Source organism: Harmonia axyridis, chromosome 7 (assembly GCF_914767665.1).
Source record: "Harmonia axyridis chromosome 7, icHarAxyr1.1, whole genome shotgun sequence".
In the NCBI taxonomy this organism is placed as follows: Eukaryota; Metazoa; Arthropoda; class Insecta; order Coleoptera; family Coccinellidae; genus Harmonia; species Harmonia axyridis.
Genome location: NC_059507.1, coordinates 34,944,178 through 34,968,510, shown reverse-complemented (window position 1 = coordinate 34,968,510; position 24,333 = coordinate 34,944,178). Strand labels below are relative to the sequence as shown.

Here is a 24,333-nt window from a genome sequence, read left to right as displayed (position 1 = left end):
ATAATGGAATACATATAAGTAAATGAAAGGAATTTCAATATTAAATCAATTCATGTAGTTATGATGAATTCGAATATACTAGTGGAATAAATTAAAGGATCAAAATAAACTTCGAAATTTTTTGCGGTTTTTCAAATGGCTGTATTTTCGATAACAATGGTCGTATCTCAATTTGAAAAAAAAATTTTGAAGCTTGAAGTTTATAGTTTAGAGATCTCATGATGAAAAATTTTTTCAAGCAACGTGTACCGCTCAATCCTAATGAATATAGTATCTAAAATTTTTGCGAAATCTTTTCAGTTTTCATTTTTTGCATACAGACTTGGAAATTTTGTTTCCAACTTAACCACTATATGGATGAGATAACTTGTTCATTTAGCTTCAATTTCCTTTTTTCAAAATTTCGATGCGAGCACTTCTCGCTGAAATATCGAATTTTGAATTGAAAAGGATCTTTTTGTCTTTAACCATCAATATCTCCCCAATCAATGATTGCACAGAAAATTTAAGGGATATTTTGGAATTTTGAATGAATTCTCTACAAGAAGTAGCTATTGGATTTTCGGAAAAAATTTCTTTTCGTTCTCTACATTTATTTGAAAAGTTGATGAAAAAGGGATTTCGGAGGCTTTTTGGATAATCAAGACGAAGAACAAAAATTTCTACATAAAAATGAACCAATAATAATTTTATTTTTCTTTGAAATCGGTACGACAGTAAATAATAATCTCTCAAGAAAAAGTTGTAAGAATTTTAAAGTTTAAACAGTAAGTATTCATAATAGTATTGTAATATAACATTCTAAATATCACCAGAGTTTAGATAAAACTCTGTTCTTCAGAGTGCAAACGTATCAGAAAAATCTGAAAAAACTTCACCAGCTGGTAGTTTAGAACAATGTAAAAAAAATCTTTGGTCCAGTACTGCACTTTATGGTTTCTTATCAAACAATTCTTCAGTAATCCTCAGGAAAATTCAAATTATTATAAGATCCAGTGAGCTGTGATGACTAAATAATTAATTCTAAGTTTTAGTACCTACTTATTTACCCAATCTGTAGAGAAGATCAATAAAGATTCGATAAACTGTTATATGCATCACAAAAAAGTAGGACTACAAGAAACACCCTGTATCTCGAAAACAAAGTATTTACGTGCCCATGAATAGAACATTCTATACTTGAAATTATTCAAGGAATTTTCTTTTTTCTGCGTACCTTCAATTCAGAAAAAAATCGAATGATATGAGCAATCGAATCAAAAAAATGCTATTATTTTTGGTTCAAACTTCGTTATCAAACCTTTCTTTCTCAAAGGTATTACATATATTGGTAAACGTAGTCGTCAAAAAAATTTTTTTCGATTACCCCTCCTAAGAAAAAAAAAGATCTACGCCCTTGATCACAATTTCAAAAATAAGAGAAAAGTGACAAAACAATGTGACGAACGTATTAACAATCCTAAAGATAACTTTCGGGTGTCAGTGTTCATTCCAACAGTAGATGTGATTCTTCGATTCAGGGGAATTGATACAATCGTACAAATATTTCAAGTCATCTTTCCATCGACTCTGAAAAGTTACTGACCAAATTTTATTTTTCTGACCTTTCGGACTCTCATCGCCAAGAAAAGTTTAATTTAGGCACACACTTGGAGATAAAATCAATATATAGATGTCTCCGTGAATGATTAGACAGAACTTGTAATATGCGATAAAATGATTTCATGATTTCAGCTCATTTTAAAGAAGTTTGGTGTGCTTTTATCCTCTTTCTAACAATTCCCGTTTAAGTAGCCAGCTCAGATGAAAGATCTCAATTCTGAAATTAATAAACAAATTTTTGAGGCGGAAAATGTCTCAAATGAGTATGTAAAGTTTGGAAATTCGTCCATTGAAAATGCACCAAAAGAATATCAGATTAAATTTGACATTTCATGAATTGTGATCAATTATTTGTAATTGAAAATTTTATTGGTTTATGGATTTCAAATAATCTCTACGAACAATCAACGACAATTCATGAAATGACAATGAAGTTATCGAGTTTTAGTTTCTTTCTGTGTTTTCCGAAAGTTATACAGACTTCACACAGACATTGCGGTTTTTCTTCATTTAAAGTTCTTAGTCGATAACTTTTAAATGTATTCCCCAAGTTCAGGATCTTCTGATAAACATCCTGTACATTTTTGGTCCAAACCGCAAACAGTCTTATAATACCACGTATTTGCAGAATCGCAAATGAAAAATGTTTTTTCGAAAAAACATTTTCTGCAGAAATATTAAAAAAAAAGTGAGCCCTCGTCGCCATCATTTTTTTCATAAAAATCTCATCAACTCATGAACCGTTGAGTTTTCACCCAAAGTATGGCATATTGCTTAAATTGTCATCAAAAAATCTATCTAATGCGATGCGATAATATACTAGGTGTACCATTTGAAGTAGTATACGGTATAAACGTTGTAGAGATCTGAAAATATTTTAGGGAAAAAGATCATTGTTTCAAACCCCGATATGCAAATTTTCATCACAAAATTTCGATTAGTTTTCCATAAACGTCTAATAGGCCATCGCGGTGAATCACCCTGTATAATATTAACTCTCAATCTCGAAATTCCGATGAATTTCTTCAGCCGACTGACATCAGTGTCTTTCAAACACAATCAATAATAATCAGAAAATGGATGGACGAACCAGGGGTCAAAGTTGTTGATTGAATGAGTGCAGCTAATCATTTCTAATTTAACTTTTCATTCGAGAGGTACGATAGTCGTTGGTCGTATAATGTTCTGAATATTTTTTGTATCGTATAAACACATTTAAAGCCGGTTAAAATGTTGCGAGTCTCCGGTAACATCGTGAGAAAACAGTCCAGGAAAAGACTGTTGAAAAAATTAGGTTTTTGTGACTTTAGCACTGGTTCACAGGTTCCTTCACAAGCCGATGTCGTGATCATAGGTAAGGGAAAGAAAAACAATGTGTTTTATATAGTTATTATAGGAAATTGAAAGCAATAAGTTTTTTCGATTATTATTGAGAATACTGAATAAAAACGTAAAGAAGTAAGTAATCCAATTGATTTAACATTGAGCAAATGATATATTTCTAAATTATATTCGTTTTACCCACTTTATCTTTTAAAAAACTCTTCCTTCTTTATTCTTATTATTTTATACTTTAATGAAAACGGTTGTTTCAGTGAAATAATTAAAACTACTTAAAATATATCCATAAATATTCAATATAAGAACGGACGAAAGAAATATATTCAACAACAAGTAGAATAACTAGGTATATTAAAATTTTCAATTATTTTATCGAATATCTTTCTTCACTGAAAAATATTACGGTGAAAACAATGTTGTGTAAAATATAAATAATATGTTTATGAGTTGTGAATTTCTTCGTATTTATATACATTTTTTGTAAACATCTTTTAACGACAAAATGCTTGTTAAATTTTGTGGCAAATTCGGAGTGAAAAAATGTTTTATTTGGAAGAGTTTTATACGAGATTGATAACCTCCAAGTTATGCAAGGATAATGAAGAATATGTTCAAAACAACTCGTATCAGCTGCTATATTTATCTAATTGAGTTCAATATACACACAAAGTTTCATTATGTCACGAAAATATGCCCGATGAAGAGTAAAATTTTAAACTATTGTCTGAGATTTCGATGAAATATTTTGCTTGAAATCGGCATGAAATCAAAATAAAAAATATTTGCATGTACAGGCTGGGCCAATTGGACACTTTTGAATGGGAAGTTTTATTTCTATTCTAGATAGACGAAAACTGATGTAGGAGTTTGAGGGTTTATGAGAAACTCATTGGCGAAAACCGCAACTCCATAGCTTTCACCGTTACATAGTTACAGGGTGTTTTTCGGAAATGTTCACTTTTCGAATTATTGTTGTAACTTTTTTCTGTTTGGAATTTTTCATTTCTGTTTTAACCGTCTCGTAGCAACTTTTTACGTAAAATTTAAACACGTTAATAGAATTTTCCGCAAACTGATATTTCATGAGATATCGCCATGAATTTTTTTTAAATGGGACACTCCGTTTATTTCTATATATTTTTATAGAGCTGAAAATTAACATTCGAAAAATATAGCAAACTTCATATTTTTCTGTACTCAATAAAAAGTTCTGAGTAATTAGTATGGAAGTTATGAAGATTTGTGTAAAACTTACAATCTCCTATTTAGTTTGAATACTTAAAAGGGAACACCATCACTTGGCTGCTCAGTTCAAAATGAATATACAGATATTTCTTCTTACAAATCACCGTTTTTTATGGGGTTTTCACATAATTTCCTTAAACAATAATCTACATGGGAGAAAGTAAATATTTTCAATTTGGGAATGAAAAAATTCCTGTTTTTCGCAAAAAAAATTGAAAAATATGTAATTTGTACAAAGCACTGATATATTTTTAAAATATTCGTGAAAAAAGCTACCAAAAATCATTACAAAAGACTTAAAACTATGATTTCGTGGAAGTCGTCATACAGTGCTGCCCTTTACTTATTTGCTTGGAAAAAAGCCTCTCTATGCCTTTTTATCGGAATAAAAACACGAAAAATATATAAAACATATTTATTCACATATTTCTCCTTGAGCAACCTTTACAAATAACGACTTTTATTTTTTTAAGGTGGCGGCACTGCCGGGTGTAACTTGTTGTACCAACTGTCCAAAAGAGGAATACAAGCAGTGCTATTGGAAAGAGGAAAAGTCACAAACGGCACAACATGGCACACAGGTGGCTTGTTGTGGAGACTCAGCAACCCGGGAGATGTGGATATCCAACTTTTGGAGGCAAGCAGAAACATTTACATGGGTCTGGAGCAAGACACAGGGGTGAATCCAGGTCATGTTATGAACGGGGGATTGTTCATTGCCAGAACTGATGTAAGTATACAGGGTTGTAATACATAAAATGACATATAAAGGGTTTTTCAAATAGGACTTATACAGTTTAAAAAGGTTACAATGGCAAAACTGTATATTATTTTTTGACTTGAATAATATCATACATCTTAAATTTCTACCAGAACTCACAAACGAGCACTAATTTTGATAACACAATTTAACAATTGTGTTGTTAAAGAGTATATTTTGCTATACCTAACCTAACTTAACCTACTCTACTGAACATAAATGACATAAGAAATGTCAAAAAATAATTAGCACTGTTGCCATTATAAAGAAATTATTCATTGCTAGTGGGAAACCCTGTATATAACAAGAATTATTTGTTTTCATTGAGGTCTAAGTAATTATAACCTTATATATTATAGTGACGAAATGATAAATAATATTTGCACCAAAAAAACCTTTATTACGATACTGAGTAGAAAAGAATATTGAGAAAAGGAATATCAGTTCTTAAAAAGAATACGATCAAGTGGTACACAGATGGTTCCAAAACCATGACAGCCACTGGCGCTGGAGTATTCGGGACTGCTACCAAAAGCTCAATATCATTAGGCCGCTGTCTAGATGCCTTTCAGGCAATAGAAAGATGCGTAGGAATTGACCTTGCAAGAAATGTGATATAACGATACATTCTGATAGTCAGGCTGCAATTAAAGCACTCAGCTCATATATCATCAATTCTAACAAGGTCTTTTTGTCTGGGTTCCCGGCCACTCGAGAATTAGAGGGAATGAACAGGCCAAACACTTGCCAGAAAAGGAGCACAAACTCCTTTCATCGACCCGGAACCTCGCTGTGGTGTAGACAAATGTACCCACAAGAAAGAGTTTCAGGAGAAGGAAAAAACCAAAAGTCAAACACTCTGGCGGAATATTTCTGGTTTGGATCACTTCAAAAAGTTCTTCGAAAATTCGACTCTGCGAGATCCAAGAAGTATCTGGATCTTAGTGAAAATGTACTACACCTCCTCACTGGATTCCTCACAGGGCATTGAGGCCTTAGGAAACACCTCATGAGAATGGGTCTAACAGAGAATGACGAGTGGAGATTCTGTGGGGAGGAGAAAGAAACTCCGGATGACCTGGTACAGAATGCCTTGCCATCACTTGCCAATTCAAAACCTGCTTTGAACACGAAAATTGTAGAAGTGAGGAATTAGCTTCCTTGAAGCAATCCCAGATACTGGAGTTCATTACAACTCAGGAAGTGGAAGGCGAGCTGTAGATCACGTTATGGTGAGAATAGCTCTGATGGTGGGCACATTAGACCATTAGTGAGATAGAGAGATGTACTCTCCTCCTGCCTTCTTTCTAATTGGACTATCACTGTTTGTGGAAGTAAAAACGTTCTCGCTCTCCTTTGACTATTGGAATTCTTTATGCATTTCTTTCTAACACGTATACAGGGTGGCCACTTTTTCAATGGGATTGTATTGGTAACTTTTAAACCATAAAAGTTAGAAGGTCGGTCAAATGGAGAAAAAGTTGCATTCATAGGAGCATTGTCAAGCAGTTCAAACAAATCGAGATTATCAGGGCCGGTTATTGAGATATCATAGAAAAAGTAAATTCTGTCATTTTGATTTTTCTTTTTTTCCCACTTTATTTCAAATATTATCAAAAAATGTTTCAGGAATTTTTTATTCGACAGCAAATTATCCTCAATTTGACGTAATCAGATTTTGTATCCAACGTTTCGTACTCCCTGGGCCACCTTCAACCTCATTATTTTCAATACGGACCTGCATATTTTATGACACTTTTCGAGATAACTTTTAACGCTGAATTCAACGATATATCATACGATGTCATTCAAAGTTGATTTTCAGGTGATATTGACCCTTATTCAAATTTCTTTGGGTCGGATCTGTATAACATTTAGGTACTTTTAGTTTAATTAACAACATGCAATACATTTCGATAAGAAAATCAATTAACTCATCTTGAACAGAATTGAATATATTAGAATCAAAGAAAGAAACTAGTAAAAATTAACTACATATTTCAGTTCATACTAATTAAACGAAACTATCATTTAATCAAAGATAAATCAAATTTTTATTCGTAACTACCTAAATGAAAATTAATGATATCTCAAAAATAAAATTCATGATACTACGAAACCGAGATTCTCCGCGAGAAGATTGAGAATGTATTGGAAGGTATTCAAGGAGATGAAATAAGCAAATGTATAAGGAGTATGGTTTCCAGAACCTTAAATTGCATTTTACAAAATGATGGGCACTTCGGACAATTACTTCATTAATTTTCATTTACTTCCGAATAATCATTAGATTTTCTTTGATTGAATGATAGTTCCGTTTAATTAGTATGAACTGAAATATGTAAATAATTTTTACTTGTTTCTTGCTTTGATTCTAATATGTTCCATTCAGTTCAAGATGAGTTAGTTGATTTTCTTATCGAAATGTATTGCATGTTGTTAATTAAACTAAAAGTACCTAAATGTAATACAGATCCGACCCAAAGAAATTTGGATAAGGGTCAAAATCACCTGAAAATCAACTTTGAATGACAACGTATGATACATCGTTGAATTCAGCGTTAAAAGTTATTTCGAAAAGTGTCATAAAATATGCAGGTCCGTATTGAAAATAATGAGGTTGAGGGTGGCCCAGGGAGTACGAAACGTTGGATACGAAATCTGATTACGTCAAATTGAGGATAATTTACTGCCGAATAAAAATTTTCTGAAACATTTTTTGATAATATTTGAAATAAAGTGGGAAAAAACGAAAAATCAAAATGACAGAATTTACTTTTTCTATGATATCTCAATAACCGGCCCTGATAATCTCGATTTGTTTGAACTGCTTGACAATGCTCCTATGAATGCAATTTTTTCTCCATTTGACCGACCTTCTAACTTTTATGGTTTAAAAGTTACCAATACAATCCCATTGAAAAAGTGGCCACCCTGTATATTACATCCCAAGATACCGACTTGCCACCAGAGTATAGATAAATATAAAAAAAAATTATTTTCGTGGTTCCCAGGTTTTCTTTTTTTCAGGAAAGAATCGAAGAATACAAAAGGGCCCATTCGCTAGGGCACTACTTCAACATCGAGACCCAGATGATAACACCCTCCGAGGCAGCAAAGTTATCTCCAGTTCTGAACCCCAAGACCTTCAAAGCTGCCTTGTATTGTCCAGGGGATGGTCATATGGATCCCAGCATGCTTTGTTCGTCCTTGATGAAAGGAGCTACTAAGCGTGGTGCACAGGTAAATATTCACAAGACATTCTACCAATTTTTATGAAAAATGGAATTCTATTCATCGCTAGAAATGTTCTCCAGGTTATTATTAATCTCTGAATCGGGGTTGTTGTGGCTTTGTTAGTCTTCCGGGAACAATTTGATCATTTGTTCTTAATCCTACCTATTCATACAAACCCAAGGAGGCCGTCGATACGGTTAACGAAATCGACGACATCCTTAGCAGCCTTGGCTATTGTTTCGTGAGTACCCAGAACTGACTTTCCCATGTGAGTAATTCTTAGTGTTATGTTATGCTGTTTCTACTTCTTTTCCACAAAGCCTACAGATCTCATCTGCTGACTTATCCATGTGGTACAAAAGGTATTTTTTGCACCGACAGTGTCCTCTCAGCAGTTTCCTCATTACCCGAAACTCAGCTAGTGGTATAGGTCGATGAAAGCACCACAAATTTCTTTGCCTGAGCAAGACCCGGAGTGTTTCCCCAGAGGGTTTTTTACTGTCCCACTCATATTGTTGGACCGCAGTCTTATATTGGGCTTTTCCAAGCCCACAGAAAGACTCAGGACCAACAGGTATAAATCTTGATGCAAGTTCATCGGCTTTTTCGTTTCCTTTAATACCACAATTGCGCCACGGTACCCATAGTAAAGTTACTTCAATCCCTCTGGCCAGTTGCTTTATGGTATTACGGCATATTACCATGTCATAAGAGACCCCTGGCTATATGATTCCAGGGATCTCAGCGTGGCCTGGCTGTCGATAGTGATGGAAATACGCGCCCCTTTGAGATTTCTTTTGAGACACTCTTGGGCGCAAGTATAGACAGCTAGTGTCTCGGTTCGCAAGATAGAGGGCTCACTTCCCAGGGATTTAGAGATTCTCATTTTAGGCCCATATACTCCAATACCTCAGCCTCTTTCTGATTTTGATCAATCGGTATACCATATGGAGGACTTTTTGTCTAAGCGATTTACGAAGTTCATTGAACTGAGACGGTCATCAATGACCGTTTCAAAAGGTACTGCTAACCATTCATAAGCGAACGTTGTTTAGCGATGAAGCGCACTTCTGGTTGAATGGCTACGTCAACAAACAAAACTGCCGCATTTGGAGTGAAGCTAATACTCAAGTGTATGTCGAAACACCGTTACATCCAGAAAAACTGACTGTTTGGTGCGCTTTATGAGCTGGTGGAATCATTGGTCCGTACTTCTTCAAAAACGATGATGGCCAGAACGTTACAGTCAATGGTGATCGGTATAGAGCCATGATTACTAACTTTTTCATTCCTGAATTGAACAACCATGATGTCCAGGAGCTGTGGTTTCCACAAGACGGCGCAACATGTCACACAGCTCGTGCCACAATCGATTTATTGAAAGACACGATTGATGACCGCCTAATTTCACGTTTTAGACCTGTGAATTGGCCTCCAAGATCTTGTGATTTAACACCGCTAGACTACTTTCTGTGGGGCTATGTAAAGTCATTGGTCTATGCGGATAAGCCACAAACCCTTGACCATTTTGAAGACAATATTCGCCGTGTTATTGCCGATATACGGCCACAAATAATGGAAAAAGTAATCGTCCAGATTGGACTACATCCGAGCCAGCCGTGGCGGTCATATGCCAGAAATCATATTCAAAATGTAATGCCACAAGATTATCTTGCGGATAAATAAAATTCATGTCAATTGAATAATCCATCGTTGTTTTATTGCAATTTAAAGTTCTATAGTTCTAAAAAACACCCTTTAGTTGGCATCACATCGGAGGGTTTTGCCAAGAGCTTTAAATCTAATTGATTCAATATCCCCATATGTCCAATCCCGGACTCCTCATTAGGTTACCCTAAATACTGAAACTTTTAACATTAGACAACAATTGAATTCTAAAAAATTGCTACAGCAATTGCATTTCTAGACTTATTAGAAAAAAATGTGACATTCTTAAATTTAATTAGATTAGATTAGATAATGCCTATAGTCTTTCAAAAATTCCTCTATTTTGCAGCTTTTCGAGAACTGTGCAGTCACAAGCATCGTTACGGAACCCGTGGCCAATCTGAGAAAGGTAACAGCCGTTGAGACGACCAACGGTACCATCAAAACGAACTGTGTGGTCAATTCTGCTGGTGTTTGGTCTAGAAACGTCAGTCAGATGGTAGGGGTTGATATACCTTTGACTGCCATCAAACACTCGTATGTTATCACTGACAGTATACCAGACCTGAAGGGTACGCCAAATTTAAGAGATCTGGATGGCGACACTTATCTAAAAGTGCAAGGGGATACTTTCCATTTGGGAGGTTATGAGAGGAATCCTGAAATAGTGAAAGAGGTAAATTTCAACAGGAGACCAGGGTACTAAAACTCCTAAATTATGAGATATAGGGGTAAAGTAATATACTTGTCATGTACTCTTTCTGCGACTTACAGAAATAGCCGAAAGCAGAAAGTTGCTACAGCATCTGGTTTATTGGTTAATACAGGGTGACTCTCAAAAAAAATTTCCAAAGAAGAGTACCTTTATGAAATGTATTTTATTTTTCCTATAAATCTTTTTATTTAGGAGTTTTAGTACTGGATTATTCAAACCTGGCCACACTGTACAAAAATAATTAACTTTTGGAAGCTCAATCTAATGTAGGTACCATCTGATTTCAATTTTGGACTTTACGAATTGGACAAATCCATATTCCATGTCCACATGGAAAGAGCAAGAGAAATCTGCCCAATATTCGAAAGGATTGGCATTAAATCTGATATATGTGGACCTGAATCCTTCACCCCTGATCATAAACCACTGATTGGCGAAGATCCGAGAGTTTTAGGTAAGAAGCATATTCCATATTTTCGACTAATTCGAAGAAAAACCATTCAAGAAAACACAGAATGACATCATGTGCATGTAGCAGGCACACCTTATATTCGAAAGGGTTTAACTATGATTATTTCCCAACTTGAATACCCGTACTGATTTGCATCGAAATCGGACAAATATAGGGTGTTTTTTTCGAGGTATATAACTTTAAGTTGGCATTAATGTTCAAGATGACGACCGATTCAACAGCTGTCAAGTGATTTATCCTCAGTTTGGTTTGGCAATTCATCATGAATAGACTCACGCCTGAACAACGCTTGCAAATAGTGCAATTTTATTTCGAAAATAATGGTTCTGTGCGGAATACGTATCGCGCACTACGTCCATTTTATTTTGTTTACCGATGAAGCGCACTTCCTGGTTGAATGGCTACGTCAAAAAACAATACTAAGCTAATCCTCAAGTGTATGTCGAAACACCGTTACATCCAGAAAAACTGACTGTTTGGTGCACTTTATGGGCTGGTGGAATCATTGGTCCGTACTTCTTCCAAAACGATGATTGCCAGAACGTTACAGTCAATGGTGATCGGTATAGAGCCATGATTACTAACTTTTTAATTCCTGAATTGAACAACCATGATGTCCAGGAGCTGTGGTTCCAACAAGACGGCGCAACATGTCACACAGCTCGTGCCACAATCGATTTATTGAAAGACACGTTTGGTGACCGCCTAATTTCCCGTTTTGGACCTGTGAATTGGCCTCCAAGATCTTGTGATTTAACACCGCTAGACTACTTTCTGTGGGGCTATGTAAAGTCATTGGTCTATGCGGATAAGCCACAAACCCTTGACCATTTGGAAGACAACATTCGCCGTGTTATTGCCGATATACGGCGACAAATGTTGGAAAAAGTCATCGAAAATTGGACGTCCAGATTGGACTACATCCGAGCCAGGCGTGGCGGTCATATGCCAGAAATCATATTTAAAATGTAATGCCACAAGATTATCTTGCGGTCAAATAAAATGCATGTCAATCGAATAATCCATCGTTGTTTTATTGCAATTTAAAGTTCTATAGCTCTAAAAAACACCCTTTACGTATGGTATAATCTATTGCTCAACAATGCTACCTATTCCAAATTCTATCGAAATAGGATAAGTATTGTAGAAATTAACGTTGTTATCGTCATCATCAATCTTTTAACAATGTGCTTAGCTGGTCGCCATTGACACATTGAAACAATCTGCCACAAAGACTCTTTCAAACTATGGAGTTCCAAAACGCGACGTGAGGAAAAGTAGTCATCTCACCGTAACGACAATTTTGGAACTTCAACTTTAACGCTGTTATAAGGATTTGCGGACACACAGAAAGACATACCCGAAGACCGAAAGTTTTTTCATCTCAAAACTTCATGTTCTTTCGGTAGAGTCTAAAGCAACACATTATGACTATATTTTTCCAGGCATGTTCCACAACTGCGGTTACAACTCTGGAGGCATACAGCTGAGTGGAGGCGTTACCGAACAACTTGCCATCTGGATAGCAACAGGAAGGCCTGAAGTTCATATGTTCAATTATGACATCAAGAGATTCAGTCTACTGCAAAGATCCGACAGAGCTTGGGTTACAGAAAGTAGTCACGAAGCTTATGTAACAAAATATAACATCGTCTTCCCAAATGATCAGAAATTGGCTGGAAGAAATCACAAGATAGACATGTTCCACGAGGTAAGAATCATCCATATCAACATACAGGGTCTCCCGTAAAGACCACGTCAAACCGAGGGGGAATAAAGATCAAAGGATAACCCACCTGCTATGACAAAATTCCCATTATAAAAGTCTTACCGTTTTCGAGATATATTTTTTTTTTTTAGAAAATAATGAATTTTTGCCCCTTTCAATAGTTTTGTCCTTACGGTTGGCACAAGTTTACACCTTTTTGGCTAATTTTTTCAGTAAAATATTGCTGAAAAATGATTTCAACGTTTACATCAAAAACATCCTCCGAACATTTTAAAGGGAGGCTATGAGAAATATTTTTATTGGAAATTTTGGTAGTGGGTTATTTTGTTCATGAAGTTTAGCCCATCGTAGTGGAACCAAAATGTACCGAGCTACTGCTGCACATTACACCAATAAATTGTCTATTTTATAGTGATTTCATAAAGGTATCACCCAAGTCATTTGTTATTCGAAGAAAAAAGATATGGCTGTATTTATCCAAATGGGTATGTTTCTGACAAAATCAAGTTTGTCAATTCTGTTAAGAAATCTTCGATATTGCATTACTTAGTGAACAATGGCAATTGTTTACGTGCGAAAATATTACTCGCATTATTATTCACCTCGAAATTCAATTTTTCCGGCAAATTTTGCGAAAATATCATGCAGATCCAGATTTTTTTAATAAGATCATTTGGAGCGACGAGTCATCCTGTACTAAGGATGGGTACATGAAGACCTAAATCCTCTGGACTTGTAATATTGGGGCTGCCTAAAAGACAAAGTATACGCAACACCCATACGTGATGAAGCCGAATTGCGGATGCGTTCTCTCAATTCGGCATCATCACGTATGGGTGTGGCGTATATTTTGTTTTTCAGGCAGCCCCAATAATAAAAGTCCATAGGATTTAGGTCAGGTGAACAAGGAGGCCACAAAATTTCACCTCCTCTTCCAATCCACCGGTAGGAATCAGTTCTATTCAAATGTGCGGTAACTTCGAGTCCGTAATGTGCTGGGCATCCATCATGTTGAAACCACAGACTACGTCGCAGCGTCAGTGGCACATCTTCCAATAAAATTGGTTAAAAATTCCAAATAATTGTTTGCGTTCAGTGATGGGGGCAGTTCGATCGGGCCCAAAATTGCACCATTAAATATTCCAGTCCATAAAATGATCTTGAATCGATATCTTCCCTCACCTCGTGTGGATTTATGATATTCCAGCTATGCAAATTGTGGAGATTCATGAACCCATCTTTGGTACAGAAAGACTCGTCACTCCAAATGATCTTATTAAAAAAATCTGGATCTGCATGATGTTTTCGCAAAATTTGCCGGCAAAATTGAATTTCGTTGAGGTGAATAATTATGCGAGTAATATTTTCGCACGTGCACAATTGCCATCGTTCACTAAGTAATGCAACATCGAAGATTTCTTAACAGAATTGACAAACTTGATTTTGTCAGACGTACCCATTTGAATAAAAACAGCCATATCTTTTTTCTTTGAATAAGAAATGACTTGTTCGATACCTTTTTGAAATCACTATAAAATAGACAATTTATTGGTTTAATGTGCAGCAGTAGCTTGGTACATTTTGGTTCCACTACGATGGGCTAAACCTCATGAACAAAATAATTCACTACCAAAATTTCCAATGAAAATATTTCTCATAGCCCCCTTCAAAATGTTCGGAGGATGTTTTTAATGTTAACGTTAAAATCATTCTTCAGTAATATTTTACCGAAAAAAATTAACCAAAAAGGTGTTAAATTGTACCAACCGTAAGGACAAAACTATTGAAAGGGGCAAAAATTCATTATTTTCCAAACAAAAAAAAAATATCTCGAAAACGGTAAGACTTTTATAATGGGAATTTTGTCATAGTAGGTGGGTTATCCTTCGATCTACATTCTCTCTCGGTTTGACGTGGTTTCTACGGGACACCGTGTATATAGATTTAACACTAATGGGAAAGGTGTACCATCACCAGAGCTTGCAGATAAAATACCATAAAAAGGTTCACTGATGTCTCAACAACTTCCTAGAGCACTCTAACTGGTAATATATTAATAATTCATTATTTTCACAGGCTCTAGTGGCTAGGGGAGCTGTTATGGAGCAAGTACAGGGCGTTGAGAGACCTTCCTACTACGTTAAAGACCGTACAGTTCCTGTTAGGAGTTACGATTGGTATGGAGCCTACGATCATGTCAAGAATCCGGATAACAGATACGAAAAAGAACTTGAAGGAGACAGGACCTTTGGATTCTCTGCACACCATCATGCCGTAAGAATGTTAAATTTTTGTAACTCCAACTTTTCAAAACAAATACTAGATAATTCAATAACTTGTTTTACAGATCGGCGAAGAGGCTCTGTCGATCAGAAACAGTGTTGGTCTCTTCAACCTCTCCCACTTCACCAAGATGTACCTAACTGGTCCAGACGCGCAAGAGGCTGCAGACTGGCTGTTCACTGTTGATACAGATCTTGGTACAGGCAGGGTTGCTTACTCGTGTCTTTTGAACAGCAAAGGTGGTATTGAAGCTGATTGTACTGTAACACAACTCAGTGAAGGAGTTGGTACCCTTGTCGGTCCAATTATGAAGGTTTGTAACTTATGTAAAACTTGTCATCATTAACTACAACTTGGAGTCAGCTGACGTCTATTAGATTTTCATGAGTTTATTCCATATTAAAGCTTTTATTCTTATTTTTTTTTAATTCTAGGGCAAGGGCTATTATGTAGTAGCTTGCGGAGAAAGTGGACCACAAGCAGTAAATCACATAAGGAAAGAATTGATAAAGAAAAATTTCAAGGCCGTTATTACAGACACTACAGATAGAATGGGAATCCTTTCTCTTCAAGGACCTAAAAGGTAAACTTCTTGCATTTTAATCCAACTAATATTGGTTGAATGAAAAAATCAATCTATATGTGTTGCTTATTTGATAATAGTTATTTTAAATATAAATTTGTTATTTACTTTCAGTCGGCAATTACTACAATCTGTCACAGATTTCCCTATAACAGATGATAGGTTTCCTTTGGGAATGTCCCAACTGATTAAAATAAATGGCCATATTTGCAGAGCTATGAGAATAAGTTTTGTAGGAGAATTAGGATATCAACTACATATACCTGTAGCCTTCTGTATCCCTATCTACAACAAGCTTTCAGATGCTGGAAAAGGTTTTGACCTCCAACACATTGGTTTCAGGGCGTTCTATTCTTTACAATGTGAAAAAGGTATGAAACCTTAACACCTATTTTTTACTTGTAATGGGTGTTTTTTTCGAGGTATATAATTTTAAATTGGCATTACTGTTCAAGATGGCGACCGATTTATCAGCTGTCAAGTGATTTATTCTCAGTTTGGTTTGGCAATTCATCATGAATAGACACATGCCTGAACAACGCTTGCAAATAGTGAAATTTCATTTCCAAAGTAATGGTTCTGTGCGGAATACGTATCGCGCACTACGTCCATTTTATTTTGTTTAGCGATGAAGCGCACTTCTGGTTGAATATCTACGTCAACAAACAAAACTGCCGCATTTGGAGTGGAGCTAATCCTCAAGTGTATGTCGAAACACCGTTTCATGCAGAAAAACTGACTGTTTGGTGCGCTTTATGGGCTGGCGGAATCATTGGTCCGTACTTCTTTAAAAACGATGATGGCCAGAACGTTACAGTCAATGGTGATCGGTATAGAGCCATGATTACTAACTTTTTTATTCCTGAATTGAACAACCATGATGTCCAGAAGCTGTGGTTCCAACAAGACGGCGCAACATGTCACACAGCTCGTGCCACAATTGATTTATTGAAAGACACGTTTGGTGACCGCCTAATTTCACTTTTTGGACCTGTGAATTGGCCTCCAAGATCTTGTGATTTAACACCGCTAGACTACTTTCTGTGGGGCTATGTAAAGTCATTGGTCTATGCGGATAAGCCACAAACCCTTGACCATTTGGGAGACAACATTCGCCGTGTTATTGCCGATATACGGCCACAAATGTTGGAGAAAGTCATCGAAAATTGGACGTCCAGATTGGACTACATCTGAGCCAGCCGTGGCGGTCATATGCCAGAAATCATATTTAAAATGTAATGCCACAAGATTATCTTGCGGATAAATAAAATTCATGTCAATCGAATTAGCCATCGTTTTTTTTATTGCAATTTAAAGTTCTATAGCTCTAAAAAAACACCCTTTAGTATAATAGACATGAAGTGATATACAGTATGATATAAATGTTATTAAATCATATAGATACAAGGTAGATATTTAGCTATGTAGATATTATGAAAATAGTTAAATTATTTAGATATGAATAGTTAAATTATGTAGATATTAACTTTCAGGTTATCACTTATGGAATCACGACATAAGATTAGATGACAACCCTGTAGAGGCAGACCTTAGAGGTATCTGCAGAGAAAATGGTCAATACTTAGGCAAACAGCATGTAGATAAATTGAAGAAACATGGATGCCACAAAAGGAGAGCTTTCTTTACCTTGCAAAATGATGTATGTGTTCATGGCAATGAAACCATTTGGAGAGACGATCATATAGTTGGGTACTTAAGAAGAGGCAACTATGGTTACAGCTTAGACTGTAGCATTGGTATTGGGTAAGAACATCTAATATTATGAAGTTATATAATACAATATTGTAACCCTTTGCAGATATGTTCAACATCCCAAAGGTAAAGTAGTAGATGATGAATTCCTCAAGAGTGGAAAATATGAAATAGAAGTATCGAATAGAAGATACCCTGCCACCTTATTTTTGAAGAGCCCGTTTGATCCAACTCACAATAGGATTTTAGGAGATTACGAGTTTGAAGTGCAGGAACAAGACCATTTCGAAGACTGATATTTTGACATGTGAACATTTAAAATTGTGGGATTTAAATTAAAATAAATTGAATCATTTTACAATCAGATACTCTACTTATTTTAACAGCAGAGTAAATACTTTTTGTTGTTTAAAACCAAAAAACGTATCTTTTAATTAAGCAACATGATCAGTCAAATGATACGACAATAGTATATTTTGTACCTTTATTAACAAATTATTTACAAACCTTATCTATTGATGAAATAGCAATTCAAGATTGTGAGGTCGATGGTTCAGCTTGAGTCTCTCCGAAAGCAGCATATTCCACACATTTTGATGGATCGGTAGGGAAATATTCTTGGCATTTGGTCATGAGTCTTTTCAATGCTTGTATATATTTCCTTTGAGTTTCATCGTTCATCACATGAGCCACGTTTTTGGAAAAAATCTTTTCTCTTCCTGTTCTTGCGTGTATACCCACCATAGTTACACCAATGGGCCAAGGAGCATTGCCAATTGCCATTTGGAGATAGGCACCACTTGCTTTCAGATAATTTCTGTTCAGTAAATGTACAACAATTTCAGTTAAACTATCCAAAATATCATCAGGTAAGGAAAATGACTTCAATTTCCTCAGAAGAGGTTTAAGATATACTTGAGTTTGTGTATAAGTGGCTCTTTGAAGTTTCCCTTTTGTTCCCATCTTTTCTTCAGTCATCCTATTCTGTAGTTGGTCATTCCATAACTTCAATATTAAATTTATGAAATGAACAATTGTTGTCATATCATGCTCTCTGTTTCCTCTGCCCATTTTTTTTGATAATTCAACTATTTCTTCATGGCTCAAACATTTCTGTTCTTTACTTCCAGAGGGTTTTTTCTGGTCCTCATCTTTAGCATTTTTGAGCAAATCCTGTAAATAATCTTGGTCAACTTTCTCCATAGCTTCCTGGAAGTCGTTTCGGAAACCTCTAGCTTCTGGTTCCAATAATTCATCTTTACGTAACCGTTTGAATGCATCCAATTCCGTTTCTCCAAAAAGTAAAATTGGTTCTTCTCTGTCTCTTAATCTAGTGATAACTTCTTGACGTGGAAGAAGATGATCGTCTACGTTACTTTCTGCTGAATCACTTTTATTTTCCACCGAGGTTTTCTCCTCTCCTTGCAGCGGGAGTCCGAATTTTTTGATATATTCCTCTCGTTCCTTCGCGATAAAATCGCCTTTGCTGAAATATTTCTTGGCAGGTTCTACTACGGTCAATTCTTCTATAATTTTGCGTTTTCGGGCTATTTCTGCCTTAAGGGCCTCCATTGTAAAACTTCTTTTATATTGTTTTAGTTTGTAAAATATGGGAGAAAAACTTAATGTTTACAATATCTTTGAGGTTGACAGAAACTGATTAGGTTATGTTTTTTCCATAGAGGAATAAAGAGTTTCCCTTCTCTAGTCTGATATCAAATTAATTATAATTATATCGTTTCGAATCAAAAAACTATATTATGGGCGAATTTTTCGAATAGCGTAATGAGGAAATTGAAGTACATCATTTTTTGAGGAGATAAGTCACGGGCTTGGTTCACAGATGGCACTGCCAATGCCATACCACATTTTTTTTGTTACTACCAAAAAATTTTTGTCAAATTTTCGGAACATAGAGTAAAGTCTGGATCGATATATTGAAGGTTAAGGGACGCTACATTCGTTGTTATTTAAAAAATGGACAAAAATGAGTTTTGTGTTTTGATAAAACCCTCTTTTATGATGGAAAAAAATTGCAAGCAAAGCAATGGCCTGATAAGTTTAGCTCAAACTGTGCCCCATTAACAACAACAATTAAAAGTTCAAAATTTTGCTTTAAAGGGGAAGTGATTGTCGAGGTTGAAGCCTATTTTAAAGCAATGACGAATCTTTCTACAGAAAAGGCATTGAAAAGTTAAAGGAATACATGTATAGGTATAACTCTTGAAATATGTTGACTGAGTTGGCGAAGAAATGTGCTTTTACGCCTGGGACTTTTGTGAAGTGTACTCAGGTTGTAAAGTGAAAGGTTTAGAAAAAAATTGCGAAAGATCGATTTTACAATTTTATTATGTAATAAGAAAAAAATACATTTTATCCATAACATTATTAAATATATCTTATCTCACCTTCAACAATATTATATACCATCCTTAGTTTCGAGATTACAAAGGACCAAATCTTTCTTTTAATTAAAATTAACAATAATTTCAAATTGCTCAAAAATCAAGTCAATATCACAAATTAAAACTTAAACTGTCGATATAACTATAAATACGATTTTTTGCTATATGCGATAATAAAAATTTTAAAAACCTAACTCAGTCGAGAAAAAAGTTTCCATTTAATGGAAAAAATATCGAAATACGCTCAGTATTTCTCAAACAATAAAATTAAATGAGACAATGACAAACAATTTTCAATAGTAAGTAGGAAGCTTATATACACATTTTCAAAGTTATAAAATAAAACAACGTTTGAATATTGAAGGTTATGCCCATCTGTTAAGCCGAATTCATATAAAGAGATACGCAATATAAGAAACAACACAACGTATAACAAAAGTTGTGAAGTTTTATTATTTTTTTGTTATGTAGTGATTATTTGTATTTTTCTGTAATTTGATAAATGGCGATTAATGTTAGAACTGTTGCCATTTTTATTCATTCCATTAACCTATTTTACCTGCTTATTAAACCAAAAGAACATTGTTTTTATTTCTTATGCTGTTATTTCTTTGTATGACACTTTAAGAAAGAAATTCATATATCTATAAGTTTTTTGGGTTAGTTTAATTGTTTTTTCATGGAGAATTTGAAATGTCTATTTTTATGTAACATACGTCCAGGGTGCAGATCGCAGAAATTTAGCCCTAGTTAGAGGAATGTTCATTTTTGCAACTCCAGAATTTGTTAGAAAAAATCTACTTTGTAACACTAATTTGATATTTTCTTTTGCTTTTTCTTCTCTTCACTGACCCTGGGACCCAAGCTTAAAATAAATAAAACCGCGAAAAGGATTCATCTTCACCTTTCACATATCACTTCTTCAGACTCTAAACATTTCCTTTTTTTTTTTAATTGAATTCAGTTTGAAACAGGCTCCTCCTCCGTCTCGTAGTCGACACTATCGCTGTCCTCCTCTTTTTTCTTCTTGTTCTCCTCCTGCACCGAACGGATAAGAAGGGGGTGCAGAGCGGATCTGAAACAGTTGAACAGCTTCGGGTACATGATCTCCTGCTGAGCTAGAAGTTGGCGGATGCGCTGTTTCTCTTTGGTTATTTCTAGAGTGGATGGACTCATCATCACGGGCAGGTTATGGTCGTTGGAGAATTGCCTGATTGCCTTTTCCCGAACGTACACGAAGGGCCTGATGATTCTGAGATCGTGTTCCCTGAAACATCGAGGCATTCATTTAGATTTGGTGGGAAAATTTGTACCAACTTCCTTTTGATTGACACAATGATTTTTGTCATTGATGAAATGCCAAATAAATATACTAACTGTTAAAAACATTACAACACTCGGAATAAGGAGCTGTTTAATATTTAAATTTTTTTTTGTTAAAACAGATATTATTGCAAGGAGTAAATGATCGAAATTTGAAGAAAAAAACGAAGAGTTCACCTTTTTTTAATGAATTTGTTAATAATGTGTTTGTCCACCGCGATTATCTATACACTCCCCAACACGTCTCGGCATTGATGCCATAAGATTGTTTATTTCTTCTTGAAGTATACTATCCCAAGCTACCTGTACTTCATGTCACAGAGCCGCCAAAGTCCATGGGGGCTGGGGTAAATTTCCAAGCCTTCTACCCATGATGTCCCAAACATGCTCTATGGACGAAAGATCGGGGGATTTGGGCGGCCATGGCAAAATATTCACATGAGTCACTTCGAAAAAGTTTAAACTAACTCTGGTAACATGAGGTCGGGCATTATCTAGCTGAAATATTGGATTTTCGAGCCGGTTAAAGTAAGGGAGAACATATGGCTCCACTATTTCTTGAAGGTAATGTAGCGCTGTCATGTTACCTCGAAAAAAGTTTAAAGGTGACCTACTTGCATGTGCAATAACACCTATACCATAACGCCTACTATCCGGTGTAGATGACGCTCAACATCAAATTGAGGTTCGCGTCTTTCTCCCCGACGTCGTCTACCCTTCTTCGGCCATCATGTGCACCCAAAGAGAATCGAGATTCATCAGAAAAGACGACCTGATGCCATTCCACATTCCAATGTTGACTTTCCTTGCACCATTGTAATCGTTGCAGGCGATGCTCAACCGTCAGAGATAACACAAGATGGGGTCGATAATGCTGCAGTCCAAAAGACCTTATCCGGTGGTAAACTGTTCGGACAGTTACAGGATGACCCTGTTCTCCTAACCACTTATCAGCCATAGATCGAGTTGTCACAAATCGGTCTCTAATGGCCATAAGTCTTAGGCGTCGATCTTGAACTTCCTGTGCCTACTCTTCTTCGATTTTGGCAATATCAAACCACGCTTGACAACATCTCATAGCAGTAGTTGGATTTCTGTTCGTACGTTTAGCGATTTCTTGAAATGACAACCCCACAAGACCAATAATTCGACCTTTCTCAAACTCACTTAGCAGGAGATAAATTTCGCGTACAAGTGCACTAGGCATATTAACAACAACTAAACATCGACTTTGGATCTCCTCGAACAGCTGGTTTGTTGTGGAATTCAAAAAACTTGCAAAAAACGACTACAATATTTAAGTACCAAAAATTTTTTACATGAAAAACTGTCAGGGTTTTTTTCCAAATTCAATCATTTACTCCTTGCTTTACCATCTATTTTTCACAAAAAAAAAATAAAATTTAAACAGCTCCTTCTGGGTGTTGCTGTTCCTTTGTCGGTTATAAGTATATAGCAATATAAGGATCTATGCAATTTCTGTGAAAAATATCAATGTTCCCACCTTCTCAAGAATAAATCACAATAAAAAGTATCTGCTTGCAACTTACTTGATATAATAATGACTCTTCATGGTTTGCAGCTTGCCAGTATGGAAAACAGATAGGAGGAAACTCTCACAGAGATCGTCCAGGTGTTGACCAATGGCGAGGACGTTATAACCAGAACTTCTGGCAGACGCATACAGCCTATGTCTAACCGAAGACGAAGAAAAGGTACAAACGCTCTCTTTAGCTTCCTCCATCGATTCTGCAAACGAAACGGTTCAAAATCTCCTAAAAAAATCACCACCAAGACCAACTAACCTGATATGTCATCCAAGTCGCTCTTCTTGTCGTCTATGATGTAATGGACCCCCAGCTTCCTCAAGTGGGACATAAGGAGACAAGGATCGCAGCCGGAGTTTATGGGATCCACAGTGACAGCCCCCAGGCTGAACAAAAGTCCCTTGCTGGTGCAGTAATTTTGGTACTGCAGCAAGATATGCAGCAGACTCAAAGAGTCCTTGCCTCCGGACAGACACACCATCACCTTATCGCCATCCTTGATCATCTTGAACTCCTGCAACGCCTCCAGGGACGGTTCCCAGATGTTCTTGGAGTGGCACTTCAGGCCGTTGTTTGGCTTGCCACAATCAGGGTCCTCCTGACTCTCCCTGAAGGGTCTCTGTTTTTGGAGGGTGGAGAACTTGATCTCGCACTTGTCGGTCTTTCTGTGTCCCAGGGATTCGGAGCTGCTTCTCTCCTTGGTGTAGGCGTGGTTTGTTGGATCCGCCTCTTGGAAGGACAGGTTGATGCCGCTGTCTTGAGAACTGACGCTAGTAACGGAGTTGGGAAGGACTGAAATGAAAATAATTCATTATCATTTGGTACAGGCTCTTGTTTTCGTGATGAATAGACTTTGAACGAAAACATATACAGGGTGGCCATTTGAAAACGAAACAGACGAGATTACAGACGAAATAAAGTTTTTCGATAGAAATGCTCGGACAGGTCGATTTCTGTTTCGAGGGGGACAACTTAAGATGTAGGTTACGGACGCATAGCGCTTCAACCCTTGCTACTACAACCCTCACCCCCAAATTTTGAATAGGGAAGATGGGGTGAGTGATACCTCATTAGAAAGGTATTTTTATACTGATTTCAGCACAGTATTTGTTTTTTCATTTTATGCATTAGTTCTCGAAATATTCTTAACAAAGTATTCGAAAATGAAGTGGTGTTTTCATGGCACTTGTAGTGTTTTGTGAAAAATCGACATTTTGAGCTTCAAAACAACCATGACTGTGGCTTCCTTCCTAACTAACTAACGCATGAATATTTCGAGAACTAATGCATAAAATGAAAAAATAACTACTGTGCTGAAATCAGTATAAAAATACCTTTAAATTGAGGTATCACTCACCCCATCTTCCCTATTCAAAAATTGGGGGTGGGGGTTGTAGCAGCAAGGGTTGAAGCGCTATGCGTCCGTAACCTACATCTTAAGTTGTCCCCCTCGAAACAGAAATCGACCTGTCCGAGCATTTCTATCGAAAAACTTTATTTCGTCTGTAATCTCGTCTGTTTCGTTTTCAAATGGCCACTATGTATAATGAAACATCGGGGTAATGCGAATGATCAGAAGGTTATCAAATAGTCATAATTCATTAATTTATCCACAGAAAAAACTTATTCAGGACCATCTTTTCATGGGGTTCTAGCTACAAGAATCTTTGATCTCGAAGATTCTTCAAAACCTTTTCCAACATCTGCTGG

At 36.1% G+C, this 24,333-nt stretch overlaps 3 protein-coding genes across 3 annotated transcripts in view; 1 reads left to right on the top strand and 2 right to left on the bottom strand.

Moving 5' to 3' along the window:
- The first annotated feature begins 2,648 nt into the window (after window positions 1-2,648).
- On the top strand, window positions 2,649-17,712 carry LOC123684136 (sarcosine dehydrogenase, mitochondrial). The gene is made up of 12 exons (XM_045623279.1): window positions 2,649-2,956; window positions 4,662-4,918; window positions 7,979-8,191; window positions 10,203-10,529; window positions 10,839-11,022; window positions 12,486-12,751; window positions 14,846-15,043; window positions 15,117-15,365; window positions 15,487-15,635; window positions 15,750-16,006; window positions 17,129-17,399; window positions 17,455-17,712. The coding sequence occupies exons 1-12, from the start codon at window positions 2,833-2,835 to the stop codon at window positions 17,642-17,644; spliced, it is 2,685 nt and encodes an 894-aa protein (XP_045479235.1). The 5' UTR covers window positions 2,649-2,832; the 3' UTR covers window positions 17,645-17,712.
- Window positions 17,713-17,818: 106 nt separating this feature from the next.
- Window positions 17,819-19,030, bottom strand: LOC123684137 (pre-mRNA-splicing factor 18). Its single transcript, XM_045623281.1, has one exon. It carries the CDS (start codon window positions 18,918-18,920, stop codon window positions 17,880-17,882), a length of 1,041 nt encoding a protein of 346 aa, XP_045479237.1. The 5' UTR covers window positions 18,921-19,030; the 3' UTR covers window positions 17,819-17,879.
- A 649-nt stretch (window positions 19,031-19,679) lies between these two features.
- LOC123684683 overlaps window positions 19,680-24,333 on the bottom strand; it is a 78,803-nt gene continuing 74,149 nt past the window's right edge. Inside the window, exons 10-12 of the mRNA XM_045624049.1 lie at window positions 22,882-23,415; window positions 22,627-22,825; window positions 19,680-21,020 (exon numbers count right to left, since the gene is read on the bottom strand). Of these exons, the coding sequence (XP_045480005.1) occupies window positions 20,714-21,020; window positions 22,627-22,825; window positions 22,882-23,415 (1,040 nt within the window). The 3' untranslated portion in view covers window positions 19,680-20,713. The remainder of the gene's footprint in view (window positions 21,021-22,626; window positions 22,826-22,881; window positions 23,416-24,333) is intronic.